Raw genomic sequence first — 27,361 nt, forward strand, 5'->3', positions numbered from 1 at the left:
GAAGCGGTGGGTGAAAAAAAAAGGGAAAAAAAATCAGCAAAGGCTGACAATGTTATTGCCACCCTTTTGTAATAATTATTAGCATTGGGTCCCCAGTTCCATATCCTTCACTGGCAGTTTAAGTCCCAGGGAGGAGGTTCCCAGCGGATCAATCATGTTCCTGTACCGCTCGCCGCGGTGCTTGGCCAGAAATGGGCCCCAGTCAGGCTGTGGAGAGCACACCAGCTTGAGGCGCTGCCGTGGGGGAGAGAAAAGAGAGTCTCATTTGGTGTCATGGAGCAGAATCACAATGCAGAGGAAGTGAGGATAGGCTCATTTAAGGTTATTGATGACAGCCTGGCAAGGCTCTACTGCTCAGCATTTGTTTTGCACAAAGTTTTCAAGACTAGTAGGGGATCAAGTGCCCAGGTTTTAATTATACATTCTACCCCACACCATGTGAGGGGAGCTCAGAACCACTGCTACAAACTGTGAGGCTCTCCTACTGAAGAACACGTGCACAATTACTTAGCCCAATGGTCTAAGCAGTGGGCAAGTGCATTAGAATAATTGGATTTGTAGTTAGCATATTTCCCCAAAGTATACAAATGACCAAAAAGTAGTACATCACTATGAAAGATTTTAATTTTGAGATGACAAAATGCTTTGTTTCTATCTGGGAAAAAAAAGAACAAGGAGAACGTCAACCTGACAAACAACAAAAATTTTCTGATCTTTCCACTGAGTTCTTTACTGAATATATAATTTGAATGGTGCATTCACAGATAAAAAGGAAAGAAAACATATTTTTTGATGACTTAAGAGGGAACAATTATATGTTTATTACCTAATAAAGTGAATTAGGCCTCTCTATCAGTTATTTTAATCTCTGCTTAATTACCAGTTTGCAACTTTTTCCTCCCAAATCAACCATAATAATTTTATGCAGCAGACTCAGTATTGAGGAAATACCAGACTACATCTGAAATAACTTGAGCAAAAGCCCTCTCAAAACATATCCAGCTCTTGGGTGTTTCTTTGGATGCACACCTGGAAATTCAGTAAGGGAAGCACCCTATTTTCGTGGCAATTTGTGTGCCAGTTTTATGCATAAGAAGTTTTGAAACAGAACCATTTGAGTCAGCAAGAGAAGCTTATGAGACGAGGAAGAAGTAAATCTAATTCCACATTAGGTCATTTCCAGCAGGGGCAGCTGTCTCCTGACCAGGCTCTGCAGTCTGCTCTACACAAGAGCTGAATGACCCTTAGACAAGTGGCCTTTGCTGCTTGGATGCTCTCCCTAGGGTGTCCCACCACTGTGAAAATTCCTCTCCTACAAAATTCCTTTGCTCTATGGGTAGCAGAGAAGCACGGTCTTTTCCCTTAGGCATGTGTAGTGTGACATATTGAGAGACCAAAAAGATTATACTATTTTAGTACATTTTCTCTCCTTTTCATTTTTTGAAGCAAGAAACAGCCCCAGTGGGATTTGCAGGGAAGCTGAACTGTAAAAGCAGCTACAGAAAGGGGAGTGTGTGTCTGTTCCTTCTCCCAAGGTGGAGCAGCACAAGCAGCAGGCAGTGATGAGAAGGCAGAACTGAGAAAGCCTCAAAGACCAAAAATAAGAGCACTGAGCTTCTCCAGAGAACAGGGCAAGGCAACGGAGGGATGAAATGCTGACATTGCTCATCCTGCCAGGGACTGAGGAGCCAGCAGGATGGGAACAGCCAGGGAGAGGGGGGTGACAGGCAGGGACAGGACTCAGGGATGGAGAGAAGTAGGTGGCCACCACATTTCTGAAGCAGTGGGGAAAAGTGTCAGGAATCCAATTAGCAAAATAAATATAAGAACCTTAAATTAAAAATAAATTGCCACCTGGAATTATTTTAAGCCCAGTTCTGGATCAGCTAATTCAAGAAGAATAAAGAGATGAAAGGTGTAAGCAAAGATTGCCAGCTGGGTTTTATAACAAGTAGCTTGAGATGTATGAAAAGCCTTCCTGCTCTGCATCTCATTCCTGGACTTCAGCGAGTGGCACAACCTCGTGGAGCTCATCCTGGGTGACTCCAGTACCCAGCTTTGCTCACAGGCAGCTCCTGACTGACCTCTCCTAGTGCTGATTACCAGGCTCCCTGGCCACGCCACGCACCAACAGCTGAGGCTTCCTGTGGCTTTGTGCTGCTTTTGCAAAAAGGCCAACGAATCTAGAATAATTTTCTTCCAATAAAGCCATACAAAACCTCATGAAATTTATCTAGAGCTCATAAAACGAACCACAATTTAGGACCATGTTTTTTGAAAAACTATGAATAGAAGGTCTACAATTTTAACCAACTGAGCATCTCTTTGCCACACAATAACTGGTTTGCCAGAAAGTAAACCGAGCAGTATTAGACATTCAATATCACAAAAATCAATGTAAAATGAAAGATACAATCTCCTGTGGCCATATTTTTAAACAGCAAAAAAACAGAAGGATTACCTCAATAAATTTTCCTGGGGCTAGATGCATTTTAATCACAAACATAACTGGGATCCAGATGACTGAGCAGGCCAGCATCAGCCACCCGAGCACCATGGACCAGCCTGGGTAGTGGTAAGCTCCATAAGTCATGGGTTCCCACTGGTAAAAACTGAAGCAGAGAATAAACTGGGAACAAGAAAGGAAAACAAATATGTTTGAGTAAGCAAAACAGGCCTGCTATGCCACCAATGGTGGGTATCCACACGCACAGAATTGGTGTATATGGAATACAGATAAAAACCCATACACCTAAGGCAGGGTGCTGCCACAAGCTCTAATAAATGGGTCACAGCCTGAATCTAATGAGTTTCAAGGAAATCTTGCAAAATCTCTTTAAAAAAATCGCTGTACTTGTGCCAGAATAATTAAAATTAGAATCTTGTCCCTAGAATAACATGCTTTATTACATGGTCTATTGGCAGTTTTACCTAATGTAAGTTTATTACATTATGATTATGGTAAGTTCTCTATTTCACTTACTGTATGAACATCAATAAATCTGCTTACGTTTGTGCATAATTCAGTAACTTTTGGAAAATGCCTGTGCTTGCAATAGTTGCACACAGAAGATTTATAGAAGTATAACTAGGTGAAGGCACGTATAAAAATGATCAGCTTTAGTTCCAGAGATGTGGAGTCTAATGAAAGTCTAATACTAGGCTATCCAAATGTATCAAATATTAGCTTTACAGAGGCAATAATAGGAAAGAATTCATTGCTTGGTTTTGCTTTGTCTGTTTCCATAGCATAAAAATTGAATTATGACTGATCACTGTCAATTTATTTCTCACTGTAAGTTCACTAAATATTACATTTGGAGGGAACAACAACAGAACATGCAAGTTTAGAGGGTAAACACAGTCAGTTCAAATTTGTTTTCCATAACAAACAACATAATTTCCTATTTCCTGGTTGTCTGATTACTGACAGGAGCTACGAGCACAAGTCTGATTAGTAAAGGATCTGAGCAATTTGCAGAAAAGCCTTACAATTCCCTTCAGAAGTGTAAAATAGGGTCTAAGGCAGCATCTTGAAAATACCCACTGGAAAAAAAACCAAAGAACTAAAAAAATCACATGTGCACATGCCTTCATCTTTAGAAAGATCCCCAAGAGAAGATAAATACCATTGATGTCATTCTAACACTATAAACTGGAGTATGTCTTCAAACTTTTGAAAAATGATCTGCAAAATATAGGCATCCATTGTCACAATCAAACAACAGGTGGTTAAGATAGAGCTACCTGGTTTTCACACAGAGCAATCTGTAGTGCAGTGAAGACAACAGGCAAAGAAAATCTATTCAAGAAAAGTAGACTACCTTCATTTTACCCATTGGAGAAATCATTCTCACTGTAGAAAATTTCATTTCCTCACAACTCAGGATTTTGTTGAGCTCACCAAAACTCACTGGTCCCTTCACACAGGCATTCCTGTCTGTGAAAACTGAACCTTTTCCAGTTTTCAGAAAAAAAAATGTCCTCATTCATGAATTAACAATACTGAAAATAAGTTGTTAACTTCAGCCAGTGCCTTTTTCATCCTCCTCCAGGAAGAAAAAGCTTTGCCAACAATTACACTGCACTAAAGAACAGCACACAACGAACTGCCCAGCACGTGAGCTGAGATACAACTTCTCTGGAAGGAACAAAGGACTACAGAGTCACTGCTTTGCTTCTCCTCCTGCCAGTTGATCTCATACTGTTCCAAAATCTCTGTCTTTTCAGAAATTCCAGAAGTTTTTCTTATCTTGTACCTGAAGAGCTAAGAATACTCACCCAGAGAAGCTGTGGCTGCCCCATCCCTGGAAGTGTCCAAGGCCAGGTTGGATGGGGTCCTGAACAACCTGGGATAGTGGAAGGTGTCCCTGCCCATGGCAGGGCCATGGAGTGGGATGAGCTTTAAGGTCCCTTCCAAGCCCAACCATTCTCTGACTCTGTGACTTGTAGGGACCATTTAGTACTGCTGTGAAGTGGGGAGGATTTAAAAGTCTACATGGATCTTGCTGAACCTGGGCTTTGGGCTTCAAAATTTCCAAGTGGAGGCACGTGCACTCAAACAGAAGATACTGGTGAAAGAAGGCTCTGTTGTGCTGATTTGTCAAGCTGAAAGCTTTTGAAATGGCTGAAATAACGATTTCATTCTCGTGTCCAAAAAAAAAAAAAAAAAAAAAAAAAAAAGGCAAAAAAAAGACCAAGTAGATTGCAGATTTTATCTGCACGTAGGTTAAAATGTAAAGGAAACACTGTGTTAGAAACCTAGATGGCAAATGTAGATATAGTTATTTGGTCCCCTGGACTTGAAAAAACTTTCATCGCAATGGTGAAATTGAAAACGTGACTTTTTTTTAATTAAACGGAGACCTAAACGTGATTTAAAAGGGTGAAAAAACGATTTTTTTTTCGGGTCCAAAAAAAAAAAAAAAAAAAAAAGGCAAAAAAAAGACCAAGTAGATTGCAGATTTTATCTGCACGTAGGTTAAAATGTAAAGGAAACACTGTGTTAGAAACCTAGATGGCAAATGTAGATATAGTTATTTGGTCCCCTGGACTTGAAAAAACTTTCATCGCAATGGTGAAATTGAAAACGTGACTTTTTTTTAATTAAACGGAGACCTAAACGTGAAGCAAATGCTAACTGAATTTGAAGGAAGGTGTTGGGGAGGAAACAAAAATGAAAGGAAAATAGGAAGAATACCAAAAGCAGACCCGGCTCGCTCTGGGTTTGGGTTTCGGGCGCCGCTCGGGGCCGCAGCCGCTGTCCCGCAGCGCCACCTCCCGGGCCGGGACCCGCGGGACAGCCCCGCTGCTGCGCCCGCTCCTGCACCCGCTCCTGCACCCGCTCCTGCGCCCGCTCCTGCGCCCGCACCTGCGCCCGCTCCTGCGCCCGCTCCTCCGCCTCGCCTTCCCGGAGCATCCCTCTGCACCGGCTTCTGGGTCAATAAAACGCCTTGTTTCCCTGGCTCAGTCTGACCGTACACAGGAGGATCTTGTCTTTGCTTTTCCCTGTGCATACATAAATATCACACACACACACACACACACACACACACACACACACACAGATCTATTGATATACAATAATCTATAGTGTTGCAGTGCAGTGGTGTGCCGAAGCAGCATTTTGCATGGCCAGGAAAAGGCCACCATTCTCCTGGCAGACTCAGCATCCCTCTCCACCGAAACCACCATTACTCACACTTCTACTACATATCCATGGCAAGAACACATGTGCTGTCATCCAAGTTCTAGCTACTAACACCCAGAAACATCATGAATATGAATAATGAACAAAACCCAACAAAACTCTTTGGAGAAGATGTTTGTTGTTTTTTTTCCTTACTGTTAAAATAGTTGGGGTCACAAATGCCCAACAGACTCTCCAGAATTTACTTGGCTGGAATCCAATCATCATTTCTATATCTTCACAAAATCTTTGCAATCCTGTAAACAGCAAATGGAAGAGCAGTTAGGTGTGAAAGAAACAAGCTGCAGTCTGCAACAGAGCTCTGGTGCCCTCCCTTGTGTCTAACTATGAAAACAAACTCCAAATTTTTGTTTGAAAGGTTCCTTGGAGGATCTAAGTACACAGTAAAAAATGGGACTAATAGGGTGTGAACCATTCCAGTAAAATATTTCCTTCTTAAGGATTAAAGCAATTGAGCTTTTACATAGAGATTAGGTGTTTAGTATGTTTTGTGTTAAAGCATTACTAATATGTACTGGGTAGCTGCAATTATTTGTCTGTTTTATTCCCCTGTGAAGATCAGCCTTATTAATATTGGTATACCTGCTTCAGCACAGGCAATATTTCAGCTTCTCTTTACCTGCTACATGACTGGATTACAGCTGTACCCCTCAGCACTGAAACTGGTGATGTCCTGTTCTTTTCACCTGGTGCATAAATGATATTTACAATTCCTAAAGAGCACCTGTAAATATTTTGAATTATATTCAGTGTTGTCTGAACAAAAAGATCAGCTGGTATGTTAATCTTCATAAGGTTATTTGAGTTAACAAAACATGCAAGATAGGAAAATGGCATTTCAGCATTCTGCAGCTCCTCCCTGGCCATGCCATGTGACAGGAAAAGGTGTATTGGTCAGCAGCTGCTGTTCCCTGGTGGTTATTAGTAAGTTAGTTATTGGCAATTTCATTATTAGTAATTTATCAAAAAGTTTTTTTAAAAAAAACCCTAAAATTGATTCCAGCTTTCCTAATTGTTTTAAGAAGAGAGAGTTTAGAGCTCATCTGTCACATAAATGTTAAAAATTTGGGCCAATTTTATCTAAATTTTGCAAAGCATTATTCTGCAGCATTTTGTCTAACTTGCATGATGTGGGGAAAGCTTAAATACTGGAGAAAAGGCACTGAGTAAGGGAAGAAATGCTTGTAACAAAAGTAATAAACTACTTTATTTCATATAGTATAGTCAGCTGCTGCAGCTGCTGAGTGTAAGAAGGGATAATCCCAGTCCTGATCCTCCTAGTTTGGAAGCCTTTCTGTTGATGTCAAGGAGAAATAAATCTATCCATCAGATTGTTCTAAGAATTAAGAAAGTAAAACACTAGCATTGTTCATCATCCAGTGCCTCCTGATGCAGAAGAGAGCAGCAAGGCTGGGTGATGTTTGGCAGCCCTGCAGGCCGGCTCAGGGGGTGAGCACACAGTAACCCAGCCCAGGCAAACAGCATGTGAGAGAAAAGCTAAAGAACCGTGTTATGGTAAGGAACAGAGAAGAAAAATACAGACATTAAACAGGAAAATGGTACTGCAAGGACTGTATTTAGGGAAAGGGGGAAAATTAAAATCTGCAGTGGATATAAGCACAGAAAACTGAGCCAAGGTAACTCAGAGGTCACTTTTTTCCTTCTGTAATTTCTTTCCCTCTTTTTCTCTTTTACTGACAACCACAAACTTTCTTCTTCAGAAAGCCTCTTCTGTGTAAAATCCATGTAATTTTTATGACCGATGGAATCACTGCACTTCAGCACCAGTCTGACTAATTGGATCCTTCTCTACTTTGTAACAGAAGTTTGTATGTCTGGACAAAAGGGAACCTCCAGGGTCGTCATGTGATGGACCCGAAAGGAGATTTTTGCTGCAATTGAGAGATTTGCCCCTGTGTTTTAGTCACCTGAGCAGCACCTGCAGTGAGTGTGAGGGAGGTGCTCACACAGCAGCCATCCCTGTGCTGTGCTGGGAGCAGATCTGGTCTTAAACCAATTGCAGCAGCACAAGGTACAGGCCGATGTGTATCTCCACAAAGTTTAAATCTTATTTAAAGTGTGTACTTCAGCCACACTTGCTGCTGCAACTGCCTCCAAAAATCATGCTAGCTTCATGAAAACCTGCACGTATTTGTTTGAAACTCCAATTTAAAAAAATTTGAAAAGAAATTCCTTTTAGGAATGGTCAGTAGATATTCACAGTGTAAGGCACTCTTAAGTATTAGCAATTCAGGAGTCAAATGTATATAACAGATAGAGGGATTGCACATTTCTTATCTCTTTCTAGTGGAAGTGCCACAGAAAAAAATGCAAAGGATATTTTAGTTAACAGAATACCAATTTTTTTTCCCAGATCTTAATAAATCTGGTCTCCCTCTCGGATCAGTCAGGCCTGCTGAATAACTTCAGGAAATAAACAACACATGATATTCCATATCTGATTTTTCCCTCTTTGAAGTAGAATGATGTATTCATAAGTGCTGACATATAAAATCCATTTAAAAGGAGACTGCAAACCTAGCCAGACAACTACTTCACTATTCTGCTACAGGTAAAATGTTCAAAATGACTAATGTTTCCTACAAATACACAGCAGCAGTTTCCACTCACTCTGACAATGAACCTTCCCAAAAACAAACTGTCAAAAAACAGTTCTGGATGGATCATAAACAAAGTTTCCATCATGTATTTTGGGTTTCCAGCAGTGTTTCACTCAAAAACAGGGATTTTCATCTTTAGCTTCATGCTACAAAATGCAACAGTGGGAATTATGCTGGTGATTAAATTAATACCCCCATCTCTAAGCTGTTCTTTATTAATAATTCATCATAATCTAAACAATTGGAGAATAAACATCTAAACCAGCGTGTGAAATAAAAAGGTGCATTTGATTGTACTATAAAACACTGACTGTACTGAAAAATAAGTGATCACAAGGAAATAACCACGTGTGTCTCTTTTTAATTTAAAAATCTCTGCAAGCTCAGCAAGCAGAACTTTTAACAAGTGCTAAAGACAAATTTATTTCATCATAAAAGCACCTGCCACTGTTGTGCCAACCTGCTTGCCATGAAGAGTACAAGTGCACAGAGAAAGGTGTCAGTGGAGTGTAAAACAGCAGTTGTCAGACCTTGAAAATATATTTTGCCAATTTTAAGCACTTCTTGAAGGAATATAATCTGAGCAGCAGCTTTGCTTGTATTTACAACACACAAATCACAAATGCACAAGATTGTTTCTGTGCCCAGTCCTTACAAAAGTAGCTTTAGCACAGTAAAAGTAGCTCTAGTACATTAGACAAACAGGTGATGATTTTAATGTAAATCTTTCCTTTTTATTTAAATGAAAGGAAACTCCTTAGTCTAGCAAAGGGTCACTTCCTTCAAAATAGATTGCAGCCAAGGTTTTACGAACATCTGTTGATGAACAATCAGTTGCACAAAAAGCATCTAAAGAATGATTGGTAATTTGTCAAACCTTTTCCACATCTGATTTCACTGAAGTAGTAACTCACTAAAAAAACCTTCTCCTTTATTCAGGCCCTTCCTTTGCAGAGCTATTATTATTTCTACATTATTTTATGTTTTTCATAAATGTTAGTGTTTTAAGGGACACTAGAATTGCTGGGCAAAGCAAACACTGGCCAGAGCAGTTTTTTCTTCCAAACCTAATAAAATGTCATTCCACAAAGGCTGGTTTGCAGTGCTTCTGCCACACAGTGTTCAGAGGAGGAACAGAGCCAATTCTTGCTCCCTATTTACCTTCATCCTTACTTAAAACCATGCAGATCAAAGAAATTTTACAGATTTTAGTAGGTTGTAAAACATTTAAAATATTTTAAACACAGAATTTTCTCCTTCACACTAAAAGCAATGGCTTTGAAGGGGGCAATATTTGACATAGACCAGGTGATGCTGTTGGTGGCCATGAAGAGTGAAAGCATCTAGCACAGCGTGGTTCAGGCATGCTGTCAGCAAAGTGAGGAGAAGGAAGGCAAAAAAATCTCCAGCAAACCCTTAAAATCTTTTTAAGCCTCCCCACTCATCACTGCCTACGAAATTGTATTGATTTTGGAGAAGCTGGGTTTCATTTCACCTCTAAACCAACTCTAATTGAATTATTTACATTCCAGGGACATAAAAAAGCGAATAATTTTGTTTAACCAAAACATGACTGGCCTAAATCAACTTTTCTCCCTGTATTTTGAGTATTTCCATAATATTCTGTAACATTTCCTCACTAGGTCATGTCTGGCTGAGCAGCCAATCTCTCAGGTATACTGAACTGGATGTTGGTGGAGGTTAAAATACACTGCTTAATTTCCATGGAACCAGAAAAAACAAAGAAGGGCTGATTCCCTGTCCTGCCTATAACATTTATTTCTCAAGCAAGAGCACCAAATTCTGCATCATTTGAAACCTGTGCTATATTTTAAAGCACTTATGTTACAGAGTGGACTCCACAACACAGGCAGATACAAGTATTCCGTGAAAAGGGCCAGAACCCAAAGTCAGTGGCTACACAAGCAGTTTCAGCAGAACATCTTGGATTTTTATGCCCAGCTGATTAAACTATATTATTCACTCCCATCCACAGCAACGGCAGAAACAGCCTTCCATTCCAGGCATAAATTAATTATTTATGGTATGGGAGAAGATCTTCACATTTCCAAGAATCAGTCTCTGAAAACACTGGGCAAGTTTGGGAGCACATCAGCAGCTGGTACCAATTGTTGTAACTACAGCAGCTTTGTGGGAATTGCACTGTTTCATATTTCAGACTAACTGAGGATGTTCCTCACAATTTAATGTCAACATCAACATGGATCAATATCACTGGTGTGACCACTGTGGATAATTAAAAATTCTGAGTAGCTGCATAGTCTTGAGTCTACGTTATGGACAAATAGGAAGAAGAGAAGTTGGATGTGTACTTGGGGAAAAAGCCTTCAAAAGTTGTTTAATGCTGTGTTGGGTTTGCAGGGACACGTTTTGGTAGCAGTGGGGCTACAGGGGTGGTTTCTATGAGAAGCTGTAAAAGCTTCCCCTGTGTCTGGCAGAGGCAATCCCTGGAGCTCCAGGGCAGACCCACCACTGGCTAAATCAGAGCCAATTAGGAATGGTAGCAACATCTCTGATTACAGATTTTAAAAGGACCAAAAAAAGTTATTGCACAAGTGTTATTTCAGCAGAGAAGAGCAGGGTGAGAACATGTGAGGAGAACAGCCCTACAGGCACCCAGGTCAGGGCAGGAGGAGGGGCAGGAGCTGCTCCAGGCACTGGAGCTGAGATTCCCCTGCAGCCCCTGGTGAGGCAGCTGTGTCCCTGCAGCCATGGAGGGCACAGGGATGCACAGATCCACCTGCAGCCCATGGAGGAGCCCACACCAGAGCAGGGGGATGCCCAAAGGAGGCTGTGAACCTGTGGGAAGCCCATGCTGGAGCAGGGACCTGGCAGAGACCTGCAGACCCATGGAGAGAGAAGTCCATGCTGGGACTGTCCATCCTGGTAGGACCTGTGACCCTGTGAGGGACCCACACTGAAGCAGGCTGTCCTTGAAGCACTGCACCCCATGGAAGAGTGGCCCACATTACAGACATTCATGGACAACTGCTGCTCATGAAATGGACTCCTGCTAGAGAGGTTCATGGAGAGCTGTCCTGTGGGAATAACCCCATCCTGGGGCAGAGGGGAAGGACTCCTCTCCTGAGCAGCAGCAGGAACAACCTGTGATGAACTGACCGTAACTCCCATTCCCCATCTCCCTGCGCTCCTGTGGGGATGAGACAGAGCTGGGAAGGAGGGAGGGGTGGGGGTAAGGTGTTCTTAGGATTGATTTTTGTCTAATTTTCCTGCTCTGTTTTTCTTAGCAATAAGTGCAATTAATATCTCCAAATTGAGTCTGTTTTGGTTGAACAATCTGTCCCAGTTCTCATCTCATCTCTCCCCTGTCCAGTTGCAGAAGGCAGTGATAGAGCAGCTCTGGTGGATGCCTGGCATCCAGCTAGGGTCACCCTAAAAGATACCTCTATTGGCTCAGGAGGTCTCTGTCCCTAAAACTGTTGAAGCACAAAAGCACCTCTGGAAAAGTATCAGTAAATGTTTGGTCTATTCTCATATCTTTGAGCTATTGGTGGAAAATTACTTGAGACTGTATGAAAGTCGTTTGAATACATGCATTTAAAGGTGTGCTGAAGTCCTGACATGCTTCTGTCCAAACTAAGAGTGTTTTGGGGCTTTTATTACAGAGAAAAAAAATACTCCTTTCCTTAAGAATTTCACTGTATCACTTTCTAAAATGTTGCTTTGACATAGGCTGTCAAATGTTTTTTCTTACCATAGATATAGGAAACTCCAACAAGCTCAAAGATGGCAATAATGACAAGAGAGTAAGAGGCTGCATAGGTGTCCACAAGCTGCAACATATACATTCCACCCTAAGGAAAGAAAGAGAAAACATTACTCATGGCATTGAGGCAGGCAGATTGGAGAGGAACAGGACCCAAGGCAGCATCCACACATCAACTGGACACAGGCTCATGCTGTGCTATAGACTCTTCCTTCTGGCTGAATGAATATCAAATCCAACAAGAAAAAAGCAGAGGGTACACCTGATTCTGCTAGCTAGGACAGCTTGGGAAGACTTTGAATTCAGTCCTTTAAGATTAAGGACTGAACTGTGATCAAACCTTCCACCTGCAGTGTCTCAAACCACATAATACTATGACAAAAGCAAAATCACCATTGGAAGCAGAACTACCATAATAATGAGTCCAGTTCATCTGTTTGGAAAGGATTTAATATCCTGTCTCCATGATGGAATTAAGCAGCATAATTCAAATGAATAAAGGACTGAATCCTTCCTGGGCATTAGAACAGCAAAGTTGGGCAAGTAGGTGATGAGGTAAGGGGGAAGAAAAGAAAGAAAAAAGGGGTGAAAGGGTGGATAAAATACTAAGATTCTGTCCTCTCATCTTATATATAAGATCTCATCTCAAATTATATATTGCTGAAGGTATTAGTGAAGAAGACACTGAAGTTTATCAGTAGTAGTAGTAGATGGGAATTCCAGTAATAAATCCACAGTTTGCCAAGACTATCAGTATATGTCTAATCTCAGAGGAAAGGCACTCAAAAGAGGTATGCATATTTATATAACACTCAAATTTGTTTGGGTTTTTTTTTCCTTTATTCATAGAATGGGTTGGGTTGGAAGAAACCTTAAAGATTATTTCATTCCAAACACCCTGCCATGGGCAGGGACACCTCCCACTATCCCAGGCTGCTCCAAGCCCTGTGCAGCCTGGTCTTGGACACTTCCAGAGATGGGGCAGCCACAGCTTCTTCCTAATGTCTAATCTAACCCTGCCCTCTGTCAGTGTGGGTTGAATACTTAATTTATATTACTGTTTTGGAGATGTTTGGCTAGGGAAAATTTTAAAGGCCTGATTCTCAGAAAGATTTGAACAGCAAAATCTTTTAAGAATATCTCAGTCAGAGCATCCATTAATTTTTTTTTTTTTTTGTTGTTGTGGTTGTTTTTAAATAAGGTTTTCAGACACAGCATGTGTCGCTTGTGACAGAATTCAGCTAAACATTTTGCAGCTTGTGCAGGAGAAAAGCAGCCACCAGAGGGGGACTGGGGACAGGCAGTGATGCTCAAAGCCAGCGGGATTACCTGAGTGATCATAGGAAATCCCATGATGAAGAAGGACACGCAGCACCCCAGAGTGAAGAGTGCCTTGTGCGTACGTAAGTACTTGGGGAATTCATCTGACACGGAGGTCACGATAGTCTCGATGGTGGCGAACTGAAAAACAAATAAAAGGGTTCATTTCAGTGCACGCAAAGTTGTCCAGCTGCATATAAAACATTGTAATAGAGTATTTTGAGTCCTAGGTGTTAAATGCCCAGCCAAAAGCTCTGCCAAAGCAATTTCAGCATTGATGGCCTTACTTCATTCCTCTTTTTTCGTGAGTCACTGCTCACATGGGAAATAGCAATCAATTTAATGGTCCTCCAAACAAAGAAATAGGAAAATCAAAAGGAAAAGACTGGGACACAAAAGCAGTTTACCATGGTGTCTAATCCAAGAGTTAGAAGCATCAAAAAGAATATTATAGCCCAGAAGGGAGAGAGGGGCAGCCTAGTTAAGGCTTCTGGGTAAACCACAAAAGCAATCCCAGGACCTAGAAAGAAATAAGAAAAATAAAGGTTATCAGATTCAATCTTTCCTATTTACAGAAAGCCTTAAACATTACAGAGTTTAGCCTTACCTGATTAATTTCTATTTACACTGTAAATTTCAAACCACTTACTCCAACTTTCCAAGCAGAATGCATATTCAACCAGTATAAAAACCTACTGATCCAAATTTTTTTAAAAATTAGCAAAGATTGCACACTGCAACAATATTTCTGTCCTGCTCTGTGATCAAATTCCTGCCACTTCCCTGCCAATTAGCAACCCATGGCAAACGTCCACACCTCAATGCTACAACAGGAATGGAAATGCAAATACTCCTCTTCAACTCATTGCCACACGGTTAAATGAGGAGAGAATATAAAACATGCCCAGACCTGATACCAGACAGAAGGTAATAACTACTGTGATTCTAAAAAAATCCACAAGAAAACCTGAAATAATGCAGAGCACAAGAAATAAGGAGATGGAACATTTTAAAGCCTAAATCAGGAATTTTCCATCCTTTCTTTTTTGTTTCTTTGTTTTGGGGGTTTTTTTTTAGGTGGTTTTTTGTTGTTATTGTTGTTGGGGTTTTTTTTATATATATATTGGGCTTTAATTTCTATTGGTCATAAAGAAAAAGTATTTTTGTAAGTGCTTAGATCTGCCTGGGAACAAAGCCTGCAGGGCTGTGGTGGCAGCATTACAGCAGGTGGTACTTCCTCTCAATTTATCCCAGCTGAAAGGATGCTCACTTCAAGCACTCTGAGAGATGTTTCCTGCTAGGTGAGACACAAATGCCATGAGCCAAGTTGTTCTCATGCCAAGAGAATGGGCTCCCCACTCGCTCTGCCCTGGACATTTCTACTTTAGATCGTTGTAACCCAGCTCCTCCAGCTGCATGTGCTGCTTGTGCTCCAGACAGAACTGCTGCTTGCTCATGTACTGAGAAAAATACAACCTCAGCAGCATAAAAATCATTTCCTTGGGCAACTTGTGCAGTGCTTGGGCTTCCTTCTGAACAAAAGGTAAATACAAGACTTAAAACACAGTAAAAAAAAAAACAAAAAAAAAAATCTGTACATGACTAAGTGCTGCTTCTTTAAAATGTGCTGCAAAAAATTACTTTTTGCATGTAGAAGCTGTGTTGTATTTACAAACGCTTCTTTAATCTCTTGATTAAAGATTTCTTCTTGACTGTTGGAGATAAGGACTCTGCTTAAACTCACTGCCTGCATATAGAAGTTTAATTAAGTCTCAGAATAATGAATTCTCATTAATCAGGCCTTTAGGAAAAGTTAAATTATAGAATATGAGCATGTCTCCATGGCAGCTCCTTATAGTTCCCCTAGATAACGCACACCTGGTAGCATCCAAGCACAGGAAATAGTCACAGGGAGGCAAGCTCCCATTCCTTCCATCTTCCAAGATTTGGTGGGTATGAACTCTTTATAAAGTGCATCAAAGCCAGGAAAACTCCAAGTATTTATATGTCTTAAAAAGTAAAATTATCTTGAACTTTCATTTTAAGGTATAACATTTTTCAACTACACTATGATCTTAATCAGAGAGTAGAACAAAAAAAGGTTGTGCTGTCTTTCCCTCCATGTTTTATTTGTTCATTACATAAATGAGTTTTCCCTGAAAAGAAAATTCTAAATGAAAAACACATACTGTGTTTTTCAGATTACTATTTTTGGAGAAAAAAAAAAAATTTAAAACCCTTTGTATTTCCATTAACATTTTCATTCAAGGTTTTGAAAACTTGAAAGGAGATTATGCTTCATAATAATTTTGACTTTTTTCTCCTTCACTTCAAAAAGAAATGCAACTTTAGACTTAAAAAAAAAAAAAATAATTAGGCAATGACAAGAGCTGTTCTTTTCACAAGCTCTTGAGCTCTTAGCTGCTGTTATGCAATGCACTACCTCAGTCCACAATTACCCTTAATCTTAACTCTCTTCCTATTGCAAATTCATTATTCTATTCATCATTCATTCTATTAGGTCACTAAATTTTTTTCCCCGTCACGGAGAGCAGCGAAGACTCACCCTCATCAAATAATTTTACATTGTCTGAACAGGCTCTTACAAATGCCCTCACAGCCATCTCCACATCCCCTGGAACAGCTGGGAACAGAGAGCTCCAGCCTGGGACTGGTTGCTCACTCCAGGACCACCAAGCACTCAGCAGAAAAGACTTTTTGACCTCCTGTGCTGAATATTTCACCATCTCCAGAGAGATGTACCAGCTGAGCCAAGTGTTCCCTCCACCGTGCCTGGCAGTCTCATCTCTCATCCCACCTCTCTACGTCTCTTTGGAGCTTCCTCTGCAGCTCCGCTCAAGCACAGCTCCTTTAGCTCTAACTCCTCACAAATAATTTTGGTGAGTGCAGTGGGGTTTAGATTTTGGGGCCGCTTTTGTTGTTTGTTCCAGAATGGAGGTAAAGTCTAAAACAAAAATATTAATGTAAACATTGCTCCTAAAAACTCCTACAAACCCCTGCGAGGAGGGTGCAGCCAGGTGGGGGTTGGGCTCTGCTCCCAGGGAACAAGGGACAGGACAAGAGGACACAGTTCAAACTGAGGTTAAGGCTGGAAATCAGGAAGATTTTTTTCACTGAAAGGGTGGTTAAACACTGGAATGAGCTGCCCAGAGAGGTGGTGGAGTCCTCATGCTGGGGTTGTTCTAGTAATGACTGGCACTTAGAGCTTTGGTTTAGTTGGCATAGTGGTGCTCAGCCCTACCAATTAAGACTTTTCAGATCCCCACTAATGACCACCTCTCTTCACTAACCAAGATGTTCTAATCAGTTCTTCAGAAATGTTTTACTTCTACAAGGAGGCATCTCCTTGCTCCCCACAGTTTAGAAGCACAATCTACCCCTCGCACCAGATTTCTCCCACCCTCCTCTCATCCAAAATTCCAACCACCAGAGATAACTTTTACCTTGAAGAGGATTTGGCAAACAGCAGCAGAGACCAACGAGAAGGCCAATAATCCCTTAGACTACATGAAGGGGCCATCCCACCCTACCCTCCCTCTGTCATTTACACAAAGGCGTAAAATGAGTCTCAACTTCCTTCCTTCTCTTACCAAACAAGTGATTAAGAGGCTTTAACTAAAACCTTGATTTCCCAGGCTACCTCCTCCTGCTCAGAAACGCCTACATGTGGTTTAGTAATCCACACAAGTTTGAAGCCATCATTCCCACCTCCAATATCAATGATACTGATCATATATCATATATCTGTGATCATTAATAACAGAGCTGGAAGTGCCACAGGGCGCCTGTCTAAGTAATAAATGCCAGTGAGCCCTACCTTGGTCTGCCACAGCTTCAATATTCACTTTGAGTTCATTTGCCATGAAGCCAATAACGGAGAAGATGACAAAGCCTGCAAATATACTTGTGGCACTGTTGGTACACGTGACTATCAATGTGTCCCTGCAAAGAGAGCACAAGAAGCCTGTTGGGATATACACAAGGAAGGCTTTGTATATGTATTTCAATAGTTTCTCATCAGCACACACATCTCGTGGGGATGCTGGTGAAGGCACACTTTTACACTCCTCAGCTGCATTTGATGCTGATCAGAGAGCACAGAAGTCTCCACAGCAGCACCAGGAATCAGCCCTGCAAGCTTCCATCACCCATGTGCTGTGTAGGAACCACAGGCCATGCAGGAGGGCAAGCACATCTGCTCTTGTCCTCTCTGAAGAACAGAAACAGCCATGGTGACTTGATCTGTAACACATTTTTTAACTCTTTGCCTGACAAAGCTCTCCATATTAGGTATGGACAAACCACTGCTGTCCAGGTGAGATGATTTTTGTCTTTTCCTCCTTGTCCTCATACACAAAACTCCAGGGTTAAGCTTTCTGTACACTGCAGATCTTGCTCAATCACCTTCCTATCTGTAGAGGGAGGATTCCTTGGAACATTTTTCCATGGTTGTTATTATCAAAGGAATCTCAAGAAATCTAAAGCTGAACGTCTTACTATGCTGTGTATGTCAAGAATTGACAGTAAACCAGCCCTCATGAGCCGCATGCATAGTTATTATATTCTTGATAGGATATTTCTTCTAATATGCATGTCCAGAGAACTTCCCCATAAACTACTTTGCCTTCAGAAAATAAAATCCCTCACTTTAAATGTTTAGGGGGTTTATGTTGGCTAGAACTGTTTATTCTTACTGCTCTCTTTTTTTTTTTTTTTTTTTTTTTTTTTTTTTTTTTTTGGTCAGGAAGAGAATGAAACACAACTTGAAAAGCTGTCAAAGAACCTCACTGAGCTGGAAAACTTCTAGCATGTCCAACAGAGCATGTCTTAACAGGAATGATTTTGTTAATTCCTTGGGTCTGCAGAAAAAAAAAAATGACAGTGTGCTGTTTGGAATCATCATGTGTTCCAAAATCTAGCTAGGTTTGAAATATTTCAGATATTCATTATGAAGTCAATTTATGTAAATTTACTGAAATTATAGATTTTGGACAATGTTTAAAATTAATGTGTAACTGAAAATTACAATTGATGTATTAAAATGTAATGAATGTGGAAATTGAAAGAGAAAATAGTCATGCTTCATTTCAATTTTCAAGGTTGTGTTGTAAAATTTAAAATATTGGGAGTAACTAAGATTTTCTAATTATTTCTACTTAGGTCTCTTATATTCCTCCATAACTCAGGTAAAGCATTTATTTGATATTAGAACTGTGATATTTTTATACTTCATTACGATGTATTCCCTTCAAAATTTTCATTAAGATCTTCCAAACTCCACAAAAGATTGTTAAATTAGTGCAGAAAGGTAGCATGATGCTTCCTCCATTTTCCCCCTGATATTTTGATTGTAACTATTCATTAAAAAAAAAAAAAAGGTCAGGAATAGCATTTTCAAAAACAGGACCCAAAGGATTGCTGGGTGGGAGTTACTGTGTATGCAACACTGTTAGCTTTCATCCATATTTTGGGATAATTTCATTAAATTACTTTTGAGGACTAATAAAATACTTTTTGAAATTCCTTTTTAATATTCTCATTCACATTTCTTTTTTAAGTATTTTGTATTCTGTACTTAGAAGCCATAGCAGATGGCAGTGGAAATCCCAAGGAATGTTTCCTTTGAAGTCTTGATTGGGGAAAGTTTTTGAGCATCCTCTTGGGTGAGTCCCTCTGCATGCTACTGGCTGTCCTCAATCAGCACCTCTGGCATTGCAAGAATCAGATAAAGGCTTGCTTCAGACTGACTTCAAAAACTGTAAAAGAGCAGGGAAGCACTCCACTAATGCCACTTTCTTTCGTGTTTTCCATCTGCAGACATTTTAGCTGGCAGCCTTTTGCATGAAAAATTATTCACTATGACTTTTTCCCATGTAAAAATAGCTCTCAAATAAGTGATTTTAGATTTCATAGCATGAAATATCTTTTTGCTTGTAAAACCACAGTAAGTGTAACTGGAAAAAGGAAGAACATTTAGAAGATGTAAGAATAACTTGCAACTTCCATTTATGTGAAAGTTCTGCATGTTTCACAACGCAACTTTCAGCCCACTCTACTCGTGGGCTGTCCTTCAGCAGAGCTGCCAAGTGATTCCGTTTCACTGCTCAGCTCTTGACACATCCCAGGCTGCCCTTCAGCCTCAGCCTCCTGATTCTGAAAGTGGGCAGCCAGCAGGAACTTTAATAAGCCTAAATTATCATCTTGAGACTAGTAGATTAGGACCTGGGGGGAGGAAATAATACACAAAAGCAAAAATGGTTAAATGTAAATGAAAAACACACACATACAAAAGAAAAAAAAAAAGAAACAGAAGAGAGGAAAGGAGAAAAAATAAAAAATACAAGAGAGAAAAAAAGGACAAAAGGACAGCAAGGAACAAAAAGACAAGGGAGAAAGAAAAAGACAAGAGATAGGGGTCTTGCAAACCAGGTTTCTGGAAGATGATGGATAACTGATTTTGGACAAACCTGTTTAATTACACATAAGTATTTCAGTCTTACACACCTGTAGCAGTTATTATGGAATTTGTTGTATGAAGAGAGGGTAATTAGACCTCCCCATGCAGCAGATAAGGAGAAGAAAATCTGAGTGGCAGCATCCTTCCAAACCTAAGTAAGAAAGAAAATAGCATCGGCTTCAGGAAAAATTTTTAGACCAATAGATGTCAATAGATTATTTAAAAGCAAAATCCTGCCACTAAATACATCAGGCTCATTTAATAAGAAGCACTTTTCTTGTTGAGTCCGTATAAAAGTACACTATAAACCTTGCTGTATATGGAAGACACAAATATAAAAACTATATTGTTTGATACATATTAGTTCAAATACACTCAGAAACAAAAAATACAAGTCAAGAGGGAAAACCTGCATCAGATGCTGATGTTTTTCTCTACCAGTGACCCTAAATAATACTTTACCCATGTAAGATGAAGAACAAGTTTCCACAGATGACAACACCACCTCTGCACGTGGAAAATGCCTGCAGCAGACCCCAAGAGACCTGAGATTTATTCACCCCAGCAGCTCTGAGTGCAACAGCAAACCCACCATAGCATCAATCAGCTTCTCCCACTTGGGTGTGATGAAGTACCAGATGCCATCTCCAGCTCCAGGTAGAGTTACTCCTCTTATGAGAAGGATGATGAGAACCACGTAGGGGAATGTAGCTGTGAAGTACACAACCTGCACAGGGCAGCAGAGAAAAGGTTACTGAAAGGGCTGATTGGCTAACAGGAGAGGAGGGGAAATGTAAGTGCCACTATTGCCAGAAGAAGGCAATTACTGAGTCTCAGAGACAGCAGTCAGGGGATAAACTAAGAAAACAACAGGGTTATTTCCCTAGAAATCTGAAATTTTACAGCTCTTCTTGCTGCAGGGAACCGGACTAATACCAACAGTGGTAAGAACTGGAATTCTAGACAGAGAAGGGAAGAGGGTTCCTCTTTCCATCTGGAGAGGAACAATAAGAATTTAAATCTAAAGGAAAATCCCACTTTTGATAATTTCCCAGAGTGAACTATCACAGTTCAGTGGAAATTAAATAAGAAGTGCCATTCAGTAACACATGACTGTAGTTTTCTTCTATATTTTTCTGTATTTAACTAAAACAAGCCTAAAGAATTTTTATTACTGTTTGTACCTCTTAATGATTACATATCACCATGATGATAGTAATGATATGGTCCAAATTCAAAAAAGGAACGTCTGAAGTTAGCTAGACAGACCTGATCATCATGATGTCTAAATACACAACAGTGGCTGTGTGTTTAATGTTTTAATAATTATCGAGAACACAGCTCTCTCTGTGTTCAAATAAAATGGTTGGATCATGTCCAGTTAAGCTTTACATTCAACACAAAATAATTTCAAATATTTTTCACATCAACATCTGGTCCTAAACAAAACAGAATCATATCATAACACATGATGGAATTATATCATAGAATGGTTTGGGTTAGAAAGGAACTGAAAGATCACCTCATTCCAACCTCTGCCATGGGCAGGGACACCTTCCCCTAGACCAGGATGATCCAAACCCAGCCCAATCTGACCTTGAACATTTCTGGGGATGAGGCAGCCACAGCTTCTCTGGGCAACCCATGCCAGGACCTCACCCCCTTTACAGAGATTTTCTTCCTAATATCTAATCTAAACCCTCCCTATGTCAGTTTGAAGCCATTTTCCCTTGTCCTGTCAATCCATGTCCTTGTCCTAAGTCCCTCTCCAACTCTGCTGGGGCCCCTTTAGGTGGTGGAAGGTGCTGGAAGGTCTCCTTGGACCTTTCTCTTCCCCAGGCTGAGCAGCCCCAGGTCCCTCAGCCTGTTTCCATAGCAGAGGGGCTCCAGCCCTCTGAGCACCTTTGTGGCCTCCTCTGGACTCATTCCAAGAGATCCTTCTTGTGTTGTGGGCTCCAAAGCTGGACACAGGACTCTAGGTGGGTCCTCACCAGAGCAGAGCGGGAGAATCACCTCCCTCAGCCTGTGGTCTGAGCTGAAGTGACTTTTGAAACTGCTTTTCAAACTTTTCTTCTTGTTTCAAGAGGTGTTTCAAAAGTTGCCCTGATGAATTTCTGTACAGTCAAGATACTGAACTAATTTCTACATAATTACAGGATTTCTGTTGTAATACCAAGGAGTCAATATTTTTTTTTTACATCAGTGCCAGTATTTTTCTCGGCCACGAAGAGTCGCTTGGAGACCATTGCCACATCCAAACCCACATTATTATCCAGTCTCTTGCCTTTCATGAAACATTTTTTCTTATTCCACTAGGGTAAGGGGGAAAAAAAATCTCAACTTTCACTTGGCACTCTGAGTCGCTGGATTTCCTGTTAATTGCCAAGTGACCTCCCAAGAGATGAAGTCAGCTTCTAGAAGCAAAGGGATGGCTTCGAATTGGAACTCTGTGACCAGCTCTAGAAAATTCACATCTCCATTTCCACTGTCTTTATCCCAGGAAATACCTAGTTGTGTTGCTCACACACACACACACACACTGAGTTTCCAAAGTTCAGTTCCGATTTTAAAATATGTTACTTAACATGTTAATTTACATCCAAATTTCCCAGATTCCAGTGAAACGTGAGATGATTGCAGAATTTTTATGAACACCACACAGAATAGGGAAGGCTGGAAAGTACCATTTGTGCCATCCCACTGCTGAGTGCAGCTGAAGAGCTCATTTTAAATTTATTGAAGGTTAGAGAAAAAATGTCGAACAAAAATAGTTTCTGGTTTGACTAGAAGGAAAACACAGAGAGGGAAAAGGCATTTCAATTAATACTTAGTCATTTGCTGAAAATATTTTCAGTAATTCATCCCTTAAACAAGAGGACGAGTCCCTAAAACCAACACCCTGCTTTCTTGTGAGTGTACAATTACCAATATTGTTCTTACTTTTCCTGATGACTTGATTCCTTTAGCAAGGGAAGCATAAACAATCACCCAGGCTAGGAAAAGAGATAATGCCAGGGGCCATCTAATCTCACCAGGATATTCAATCCCTGCTGAAATCTTCAATACAAAGTACCTAAGAATAAGGGGAAAAAAAGAAATTTAAAAAATTTGGAAAAAAAATAATTAAAGAAACCACAGGCAGCATTTCAGCACAAATTCCTTTTTTGTTTTGCTTCAGTGTCCTCAGCAGTTTCTCTGGATGGTTCCAGTGATTATCACCATGTATTATTTTATTTATCTGCATTGCAGTAGTAGATAAAACTGCCGGGCATGGGCCAACACCGCAGCTGTGCTAAGCACCACAGGAACAGAAAACAAGTGATCCAGTGTTGCAATTCAGCTCTCATTCCTGAGTACAAAAAAAAGAGCATCATTTGCTGCCGTTCACTACTGTATTTGTGGTTTTCCAAGCCATGTTGTTGCCTGTTCCAGTGAATTTTACAGAAAGATTAACTTAATTTTTCTAAAGAAAGATCTTACTTGAAGTATTCTTCACTCCCACTGACAAATGTTTTGTTTCCTTCTCTGGTGAAGTTAACCATGGTTAGATTTGGATAGGCACTCATACAGAAAGTAGAGTTCTTGATTTGTATTTTTGGGTGGTCGCCAATAATGCAGGAATCTAGGAAGAAATGAGGCGAGGGAACAGAAAAATAAAACGGATTTGTTGTTGTTGTTGTTGTAAAATGACAAGAATGCCTTAGATCACACTTAATTACTTGAACTTTTGTTCAGTTGCCGGCACTTTTTCCAAGGTCGTTAACTAGGTTATCTTTTTTGTGTCATTGTGTATTTGGGACAGTTTGCAGAAACGGTTTTTGTTTTTTTCGTTAAAGAGAAGATTCTCTAAAGACAAATAATTCGTCTTTAGCAGACACTCCAGGCTGCCAGCTTGGTATTTTGTTGCCTACACAGTTTTCCTCCGAACGAAAAGAAAAAAAAATCGGCATTTTTAAAGCATTTAAATTGACAAATCTAATTTGTGCTTGGTAAGGAAAATTTTAAATAAAAGTAGAGGGAAGTGCCCATGGGATACAGATCACTTCAAAATAGTTTGGGAAGAGACGGTTCCCCAGTGCTGGGATCCTCTCCCGGCCGCGGTCACCCGCAGTCTCCTCTGGCATCTCCCAGCGGCGCAGCTGAGCTGCAGAAACCTCTGCAAAACCACCACGGCCACAAATTTTAAAATAAAACCAAAAACATAAATAAAAGAAGAGTATAAGCGTGTCCCAACTTACCTAGCAAAAGTTTGTTTTTATCTTTACAGTCTGGCGTGTTCCAGGGGTTGTTACAGGAAGCCCAGGGGAGCACGGGCACAAAGGAGGCGAAAAGGTAGAAAAGCGTGTAGCACAGGATAATATTGTAATAAATGGCTATCAGCACCGAGATGATCAGCATGGCGATGCCGCAGCCTGCGGACACACAGAGGGACAGGAGGAAAGGCCATTAACGCTGGCGGCGGCCGCAGCGGGGCCCGGCGGCTGCGAAGCGCCGGCTTCCTCCGGCACGGGGACAGCGACAGCGGCAGTGCCAGCCCCAGCCCGCTGCGCAGCGGCGGCCCCGGGGCCGAGCCCGCCGGGCGCCCGTGGCATGCGGCGGCTGAAGCCATGCGAGAGCCGGAGCGCGGGTCATGCTCCCCAAAACCGGGCCGGCGCCTGCTCCGCTCACCTTGCAGGGCGGGGATGGCTTTCCAGACCGACACGGGGCCCTGACTAGCAAACTGCCCCAGGGAGACTTCCAGGAAGAAAATGGGGATCCCAGCTAGAGCCAACATCATCAAATAGGGGATGAGAAACGCACCTTGGGGGGCGGGGGGAGAGAAGAGAGAGCAACCTGAATCAGCCCGTGACACTGGGGACAACTTCGTCAAGACATTTTTCTATTAAAATTTTTCGGTTTGTTATCGATTCCCGGTGCGACAACCTCGACGGGGCAGGAGGAAGGGGCGGAGGGGGAAAATGGGTGTCAGCTTTCTACATTTCCAGCGTTTTCTACAGACAGTAAATACTCATTATTGCTAAATGAGCATTTAACACCTCCCACTTAGATGTTTCTACGTGTAAAATAAAAACAAAACAAAAAAAAAAAAAAAAAAAAAAAAAAAAAAAAAGCTCACAATTTTAAAATAGTTCTTTAAATTTGCATTTTTCTTCTCAGAAAACGGCTGCTATGGGCTCTACATAACAGTTTTCGATGATCACAGCAGCACTCCCGTCAGCTGAGAGCCCTTTCGAAGAGGGAAGGGGTTTACAGCTGCAAGGGTTTAATCCAGTAACATCCACGGGTTCTCCGTTTAAGTAAGAGCCTGTGGTAGGAGATCCTCTGCAAATAAACTTCTTCTTCTTCTTCTTCCCCTCGTAAACTATAAACGGCATAGCCCCTCTTCCAACTCTCCTCTCCTCTATTTCAAACGATTATTTTTCAATCGGATCATGGAGAGATTTAAAACAATTCCCCCAAACCTCACGAAATAACGGAATGTCTCGACTCGGGATCAAACGTCCTTTTATCGCTATCCCGACTCCAGAGTCCCTCCTCTTTCCCCATCCCACCGACTGCGGATTCAGACCCGACTGTGTGTAACCGAGGAGAAGGGGGTTCCGGAGCCCTGCCCCTGTGCTCAACACGCCTCTTCATTTTCCTCCCTCTCCGGCCAGCACCAATTGCAGGTGTTTTTAAGGAAAGCGCTACCTTTTAAGGAAATCTCGGGGCTTTCCCGCTTTCAGAGGTGACCACCAAAAAAAAAAAAGCCCAAAAAACCCAAAGCCAAAAATAACGCAAAAATCAAACAAACAAACAAAAAAAAAAAAAAAAACCCAAACAAACAAACCAAAAACCACACACACACACACAAACAAACAAACAAAAAAAGCCAGGCAAATATTTCACCAAGTGTCTGATGGTCTGAAGATGCTCCTGCATCTCGGCTCAGCCCGGGGCTGGCTGCCCGGCAATAGGAAGCCGCCCACCCCGCTTCCCTCGTGTTTCTCCCCACCAAAAAGACCGGGACTGGCTCAGACCCGTACAGTACTGCAGGTAGAGAGACAGGAAAAATCCATCATACCTCCCCCATTCTTAAAGGCCAGGTACGGGAACCTCCAGACATTGCCCAGCCCCACTGCATAACCCACCATGGAGAGGATGAAATCCAGCTTGCTAGACCAGTTCCCTCGGGCTTTATTTTCATCCCCCACATCGTCTTCCTAAAAGGGGGGAGGGGAAAAGGTGGGGGGGAGAGAAGAGAGAGATGGGAAACCAGCCACTTTAAGACACAAGCACGGCGGTGCTGCCGGCTTCACTGGAGAGAGGGCCTGCGAGCAGCAGCCGGGCCGGGGGACCCTCCCGTCCCCACTCCTCTGTCGCCCCTGCCGCAGCTGCCAGGCCTCTCCTCTTTAAAAAAAAAAAAAAAAAAAAAAAAAAAAAAAAGGTACCCAAAAGAGGGGTTAAAACATGGCCCTCCACAGAGCACTCGTGGTGGGTCGCCCGGCTCCTGATCCCCCGTTGTGAGGGAAGTCCCATCACCTCCCCTGGGTATGGAAGACCTCGGTGGTCTCCGGAGGGTCAGGACCGACCGCCGGTTCCCGTCACAGCCAGGAGAAGCAAAAATCGCTTTTACCGCACCAGCACCACCCGCTTCCAGGATAAATGCGGATGCGCAGGAGGAGAGGGACAGCGTGGGCAGCGGAAAGCGGCACCTTCTCGGCTTCGCACCACCGGCAGCATCCCCTCCCGAGGACCTCTTATGGCATTGGGCTGCTTTATTTGGCCCAATTTTTGGTTATGGAGTCCGAGGCACGCAGTCCCCGGGGGTTTGGGCAGGCTGACAAGCCTGAGGATGTGAAGGACAAGGCACCCTTCACGTGTGCTGCTGCGGACAGGAGCAGACCTCGTGCTGAGGCGTGTAAGGATGCGCGCACCCGCGCACGGCGGGTCAGAGCCGTGGTGCATCCACGGGCACGGCCCAGGAACCAACTGGAATTGCACAGGATGCTCGTTTGTACCGCTATTATGTCATTAGCACTCGCCAGCACTACAGCACCGGATCTAAGATCCTCTCTCCCCTTCTTCCTTCCCTCCTCCCTGCGGCACAGGCCCATCCCTGACTCATCTGCACCTGATTTTAGAACTTCCACCCCAAATCGGTGCTGACTGGCAAAGACCTCCCACAAACTGAAGATGGGGAAGGAAAACCTGTAAGGAGACAACTCACCCCCTCCACTCTGCCAGGAAGTACAGAAGTGTTGCCATCTGTGCCCAGCACCACCGTGCTCTGGCTCAAGGTCACCCAGGCGCCCTTGGCGTTGTTTTGCTCCAGTGTGCTCTTACCAGGGCTCAGAGTAGCGTTCCCGTCTGTGCTTTGCAAAGCGGGAATTTTGCAATGAGGGATCGCAGCTTGCCCGGCAATCCCTGCCCCGGGGCTCGGCTTGCAGGGAAAGGTTTCCACAGATTCTCTCCGGAGCGTGGAGTTGGCTTGCACCGGGGTG

The 27,361-nt window shown here is 42.1% G+C and overlaps 1 protein-coding gene across 2 annotated transcripts; it reads right to left on the reverse strand.

The window, feature by feature from the left end:
- Window positions 1-78: 78 nt before the first annotated feature.
- On the reverse strand, window positions 79-27,252 carry SLC6A5 (solute carrier family 6 member 5). 2 transcript variants are annotated; one of them, XM_041461856.1, is made up of 16 exons: window positions 27,081-27,252; window positions 26,917-26,921; window positions 25,942-26,080; window positions 24,546-24,677; window positions 24,116-24,289; window positions 23,358-23,499; window positions 22,818-22,950; window positions 20,470-20,604; window positions 19,925-20,028; window positions 17,238-17,362; window positions 13,807-13,919; window positions 13,409-13,540; window positions 12,068-12,167; window positions 5,846-5,946; window positions 2,462-2,629; window positions 79-234 (listed from the first exon to the last, which is right to left on the reverse strand). In XM_041461856.1, the coding sequence occupies exons 3-16, from the start codon at window positions 26,009-26,011 to the stop codon at window positions 79-81; spliced, it is 1,785 nt and encodes a 594-aa protein (XP_041317790.1). In that variant the 5' UTR covers window positions 26,012-26,080; window positions 26,917-26,921; window positions 27,081-27,252. The 2 variants fall into 2 exon arrangements, with proteins under 2 accessions (XP_041317790.1, XP_041317791.1); XM_041461857.1 differs by lacking the exon at window positions 26,917-26,921 and having other exon boundaries at window positions 25,942-26,076.
- Between the last annotated feature and the right edge of the window lie 109 nt (window positions 27,253-27,361).

The sequence above is a fragment of the Pyrgilauda ruficollis genome, unplaced genomic scaffold (genome assembly GCF_017590135.1).
Source record: "Pyrgilauda ruficollis isolate IOZ18807 unplaced genomic scaffold, ASM1759013v1 scaffold156, whole genome shotgun sequence".
Classification (NCBI taxonomy): Eukaryota; Metazoa; Chordata; class Aves; order Passeriformes; family Passeridae; genus Pyrgilauda; species Pyrgilauda ruficollis.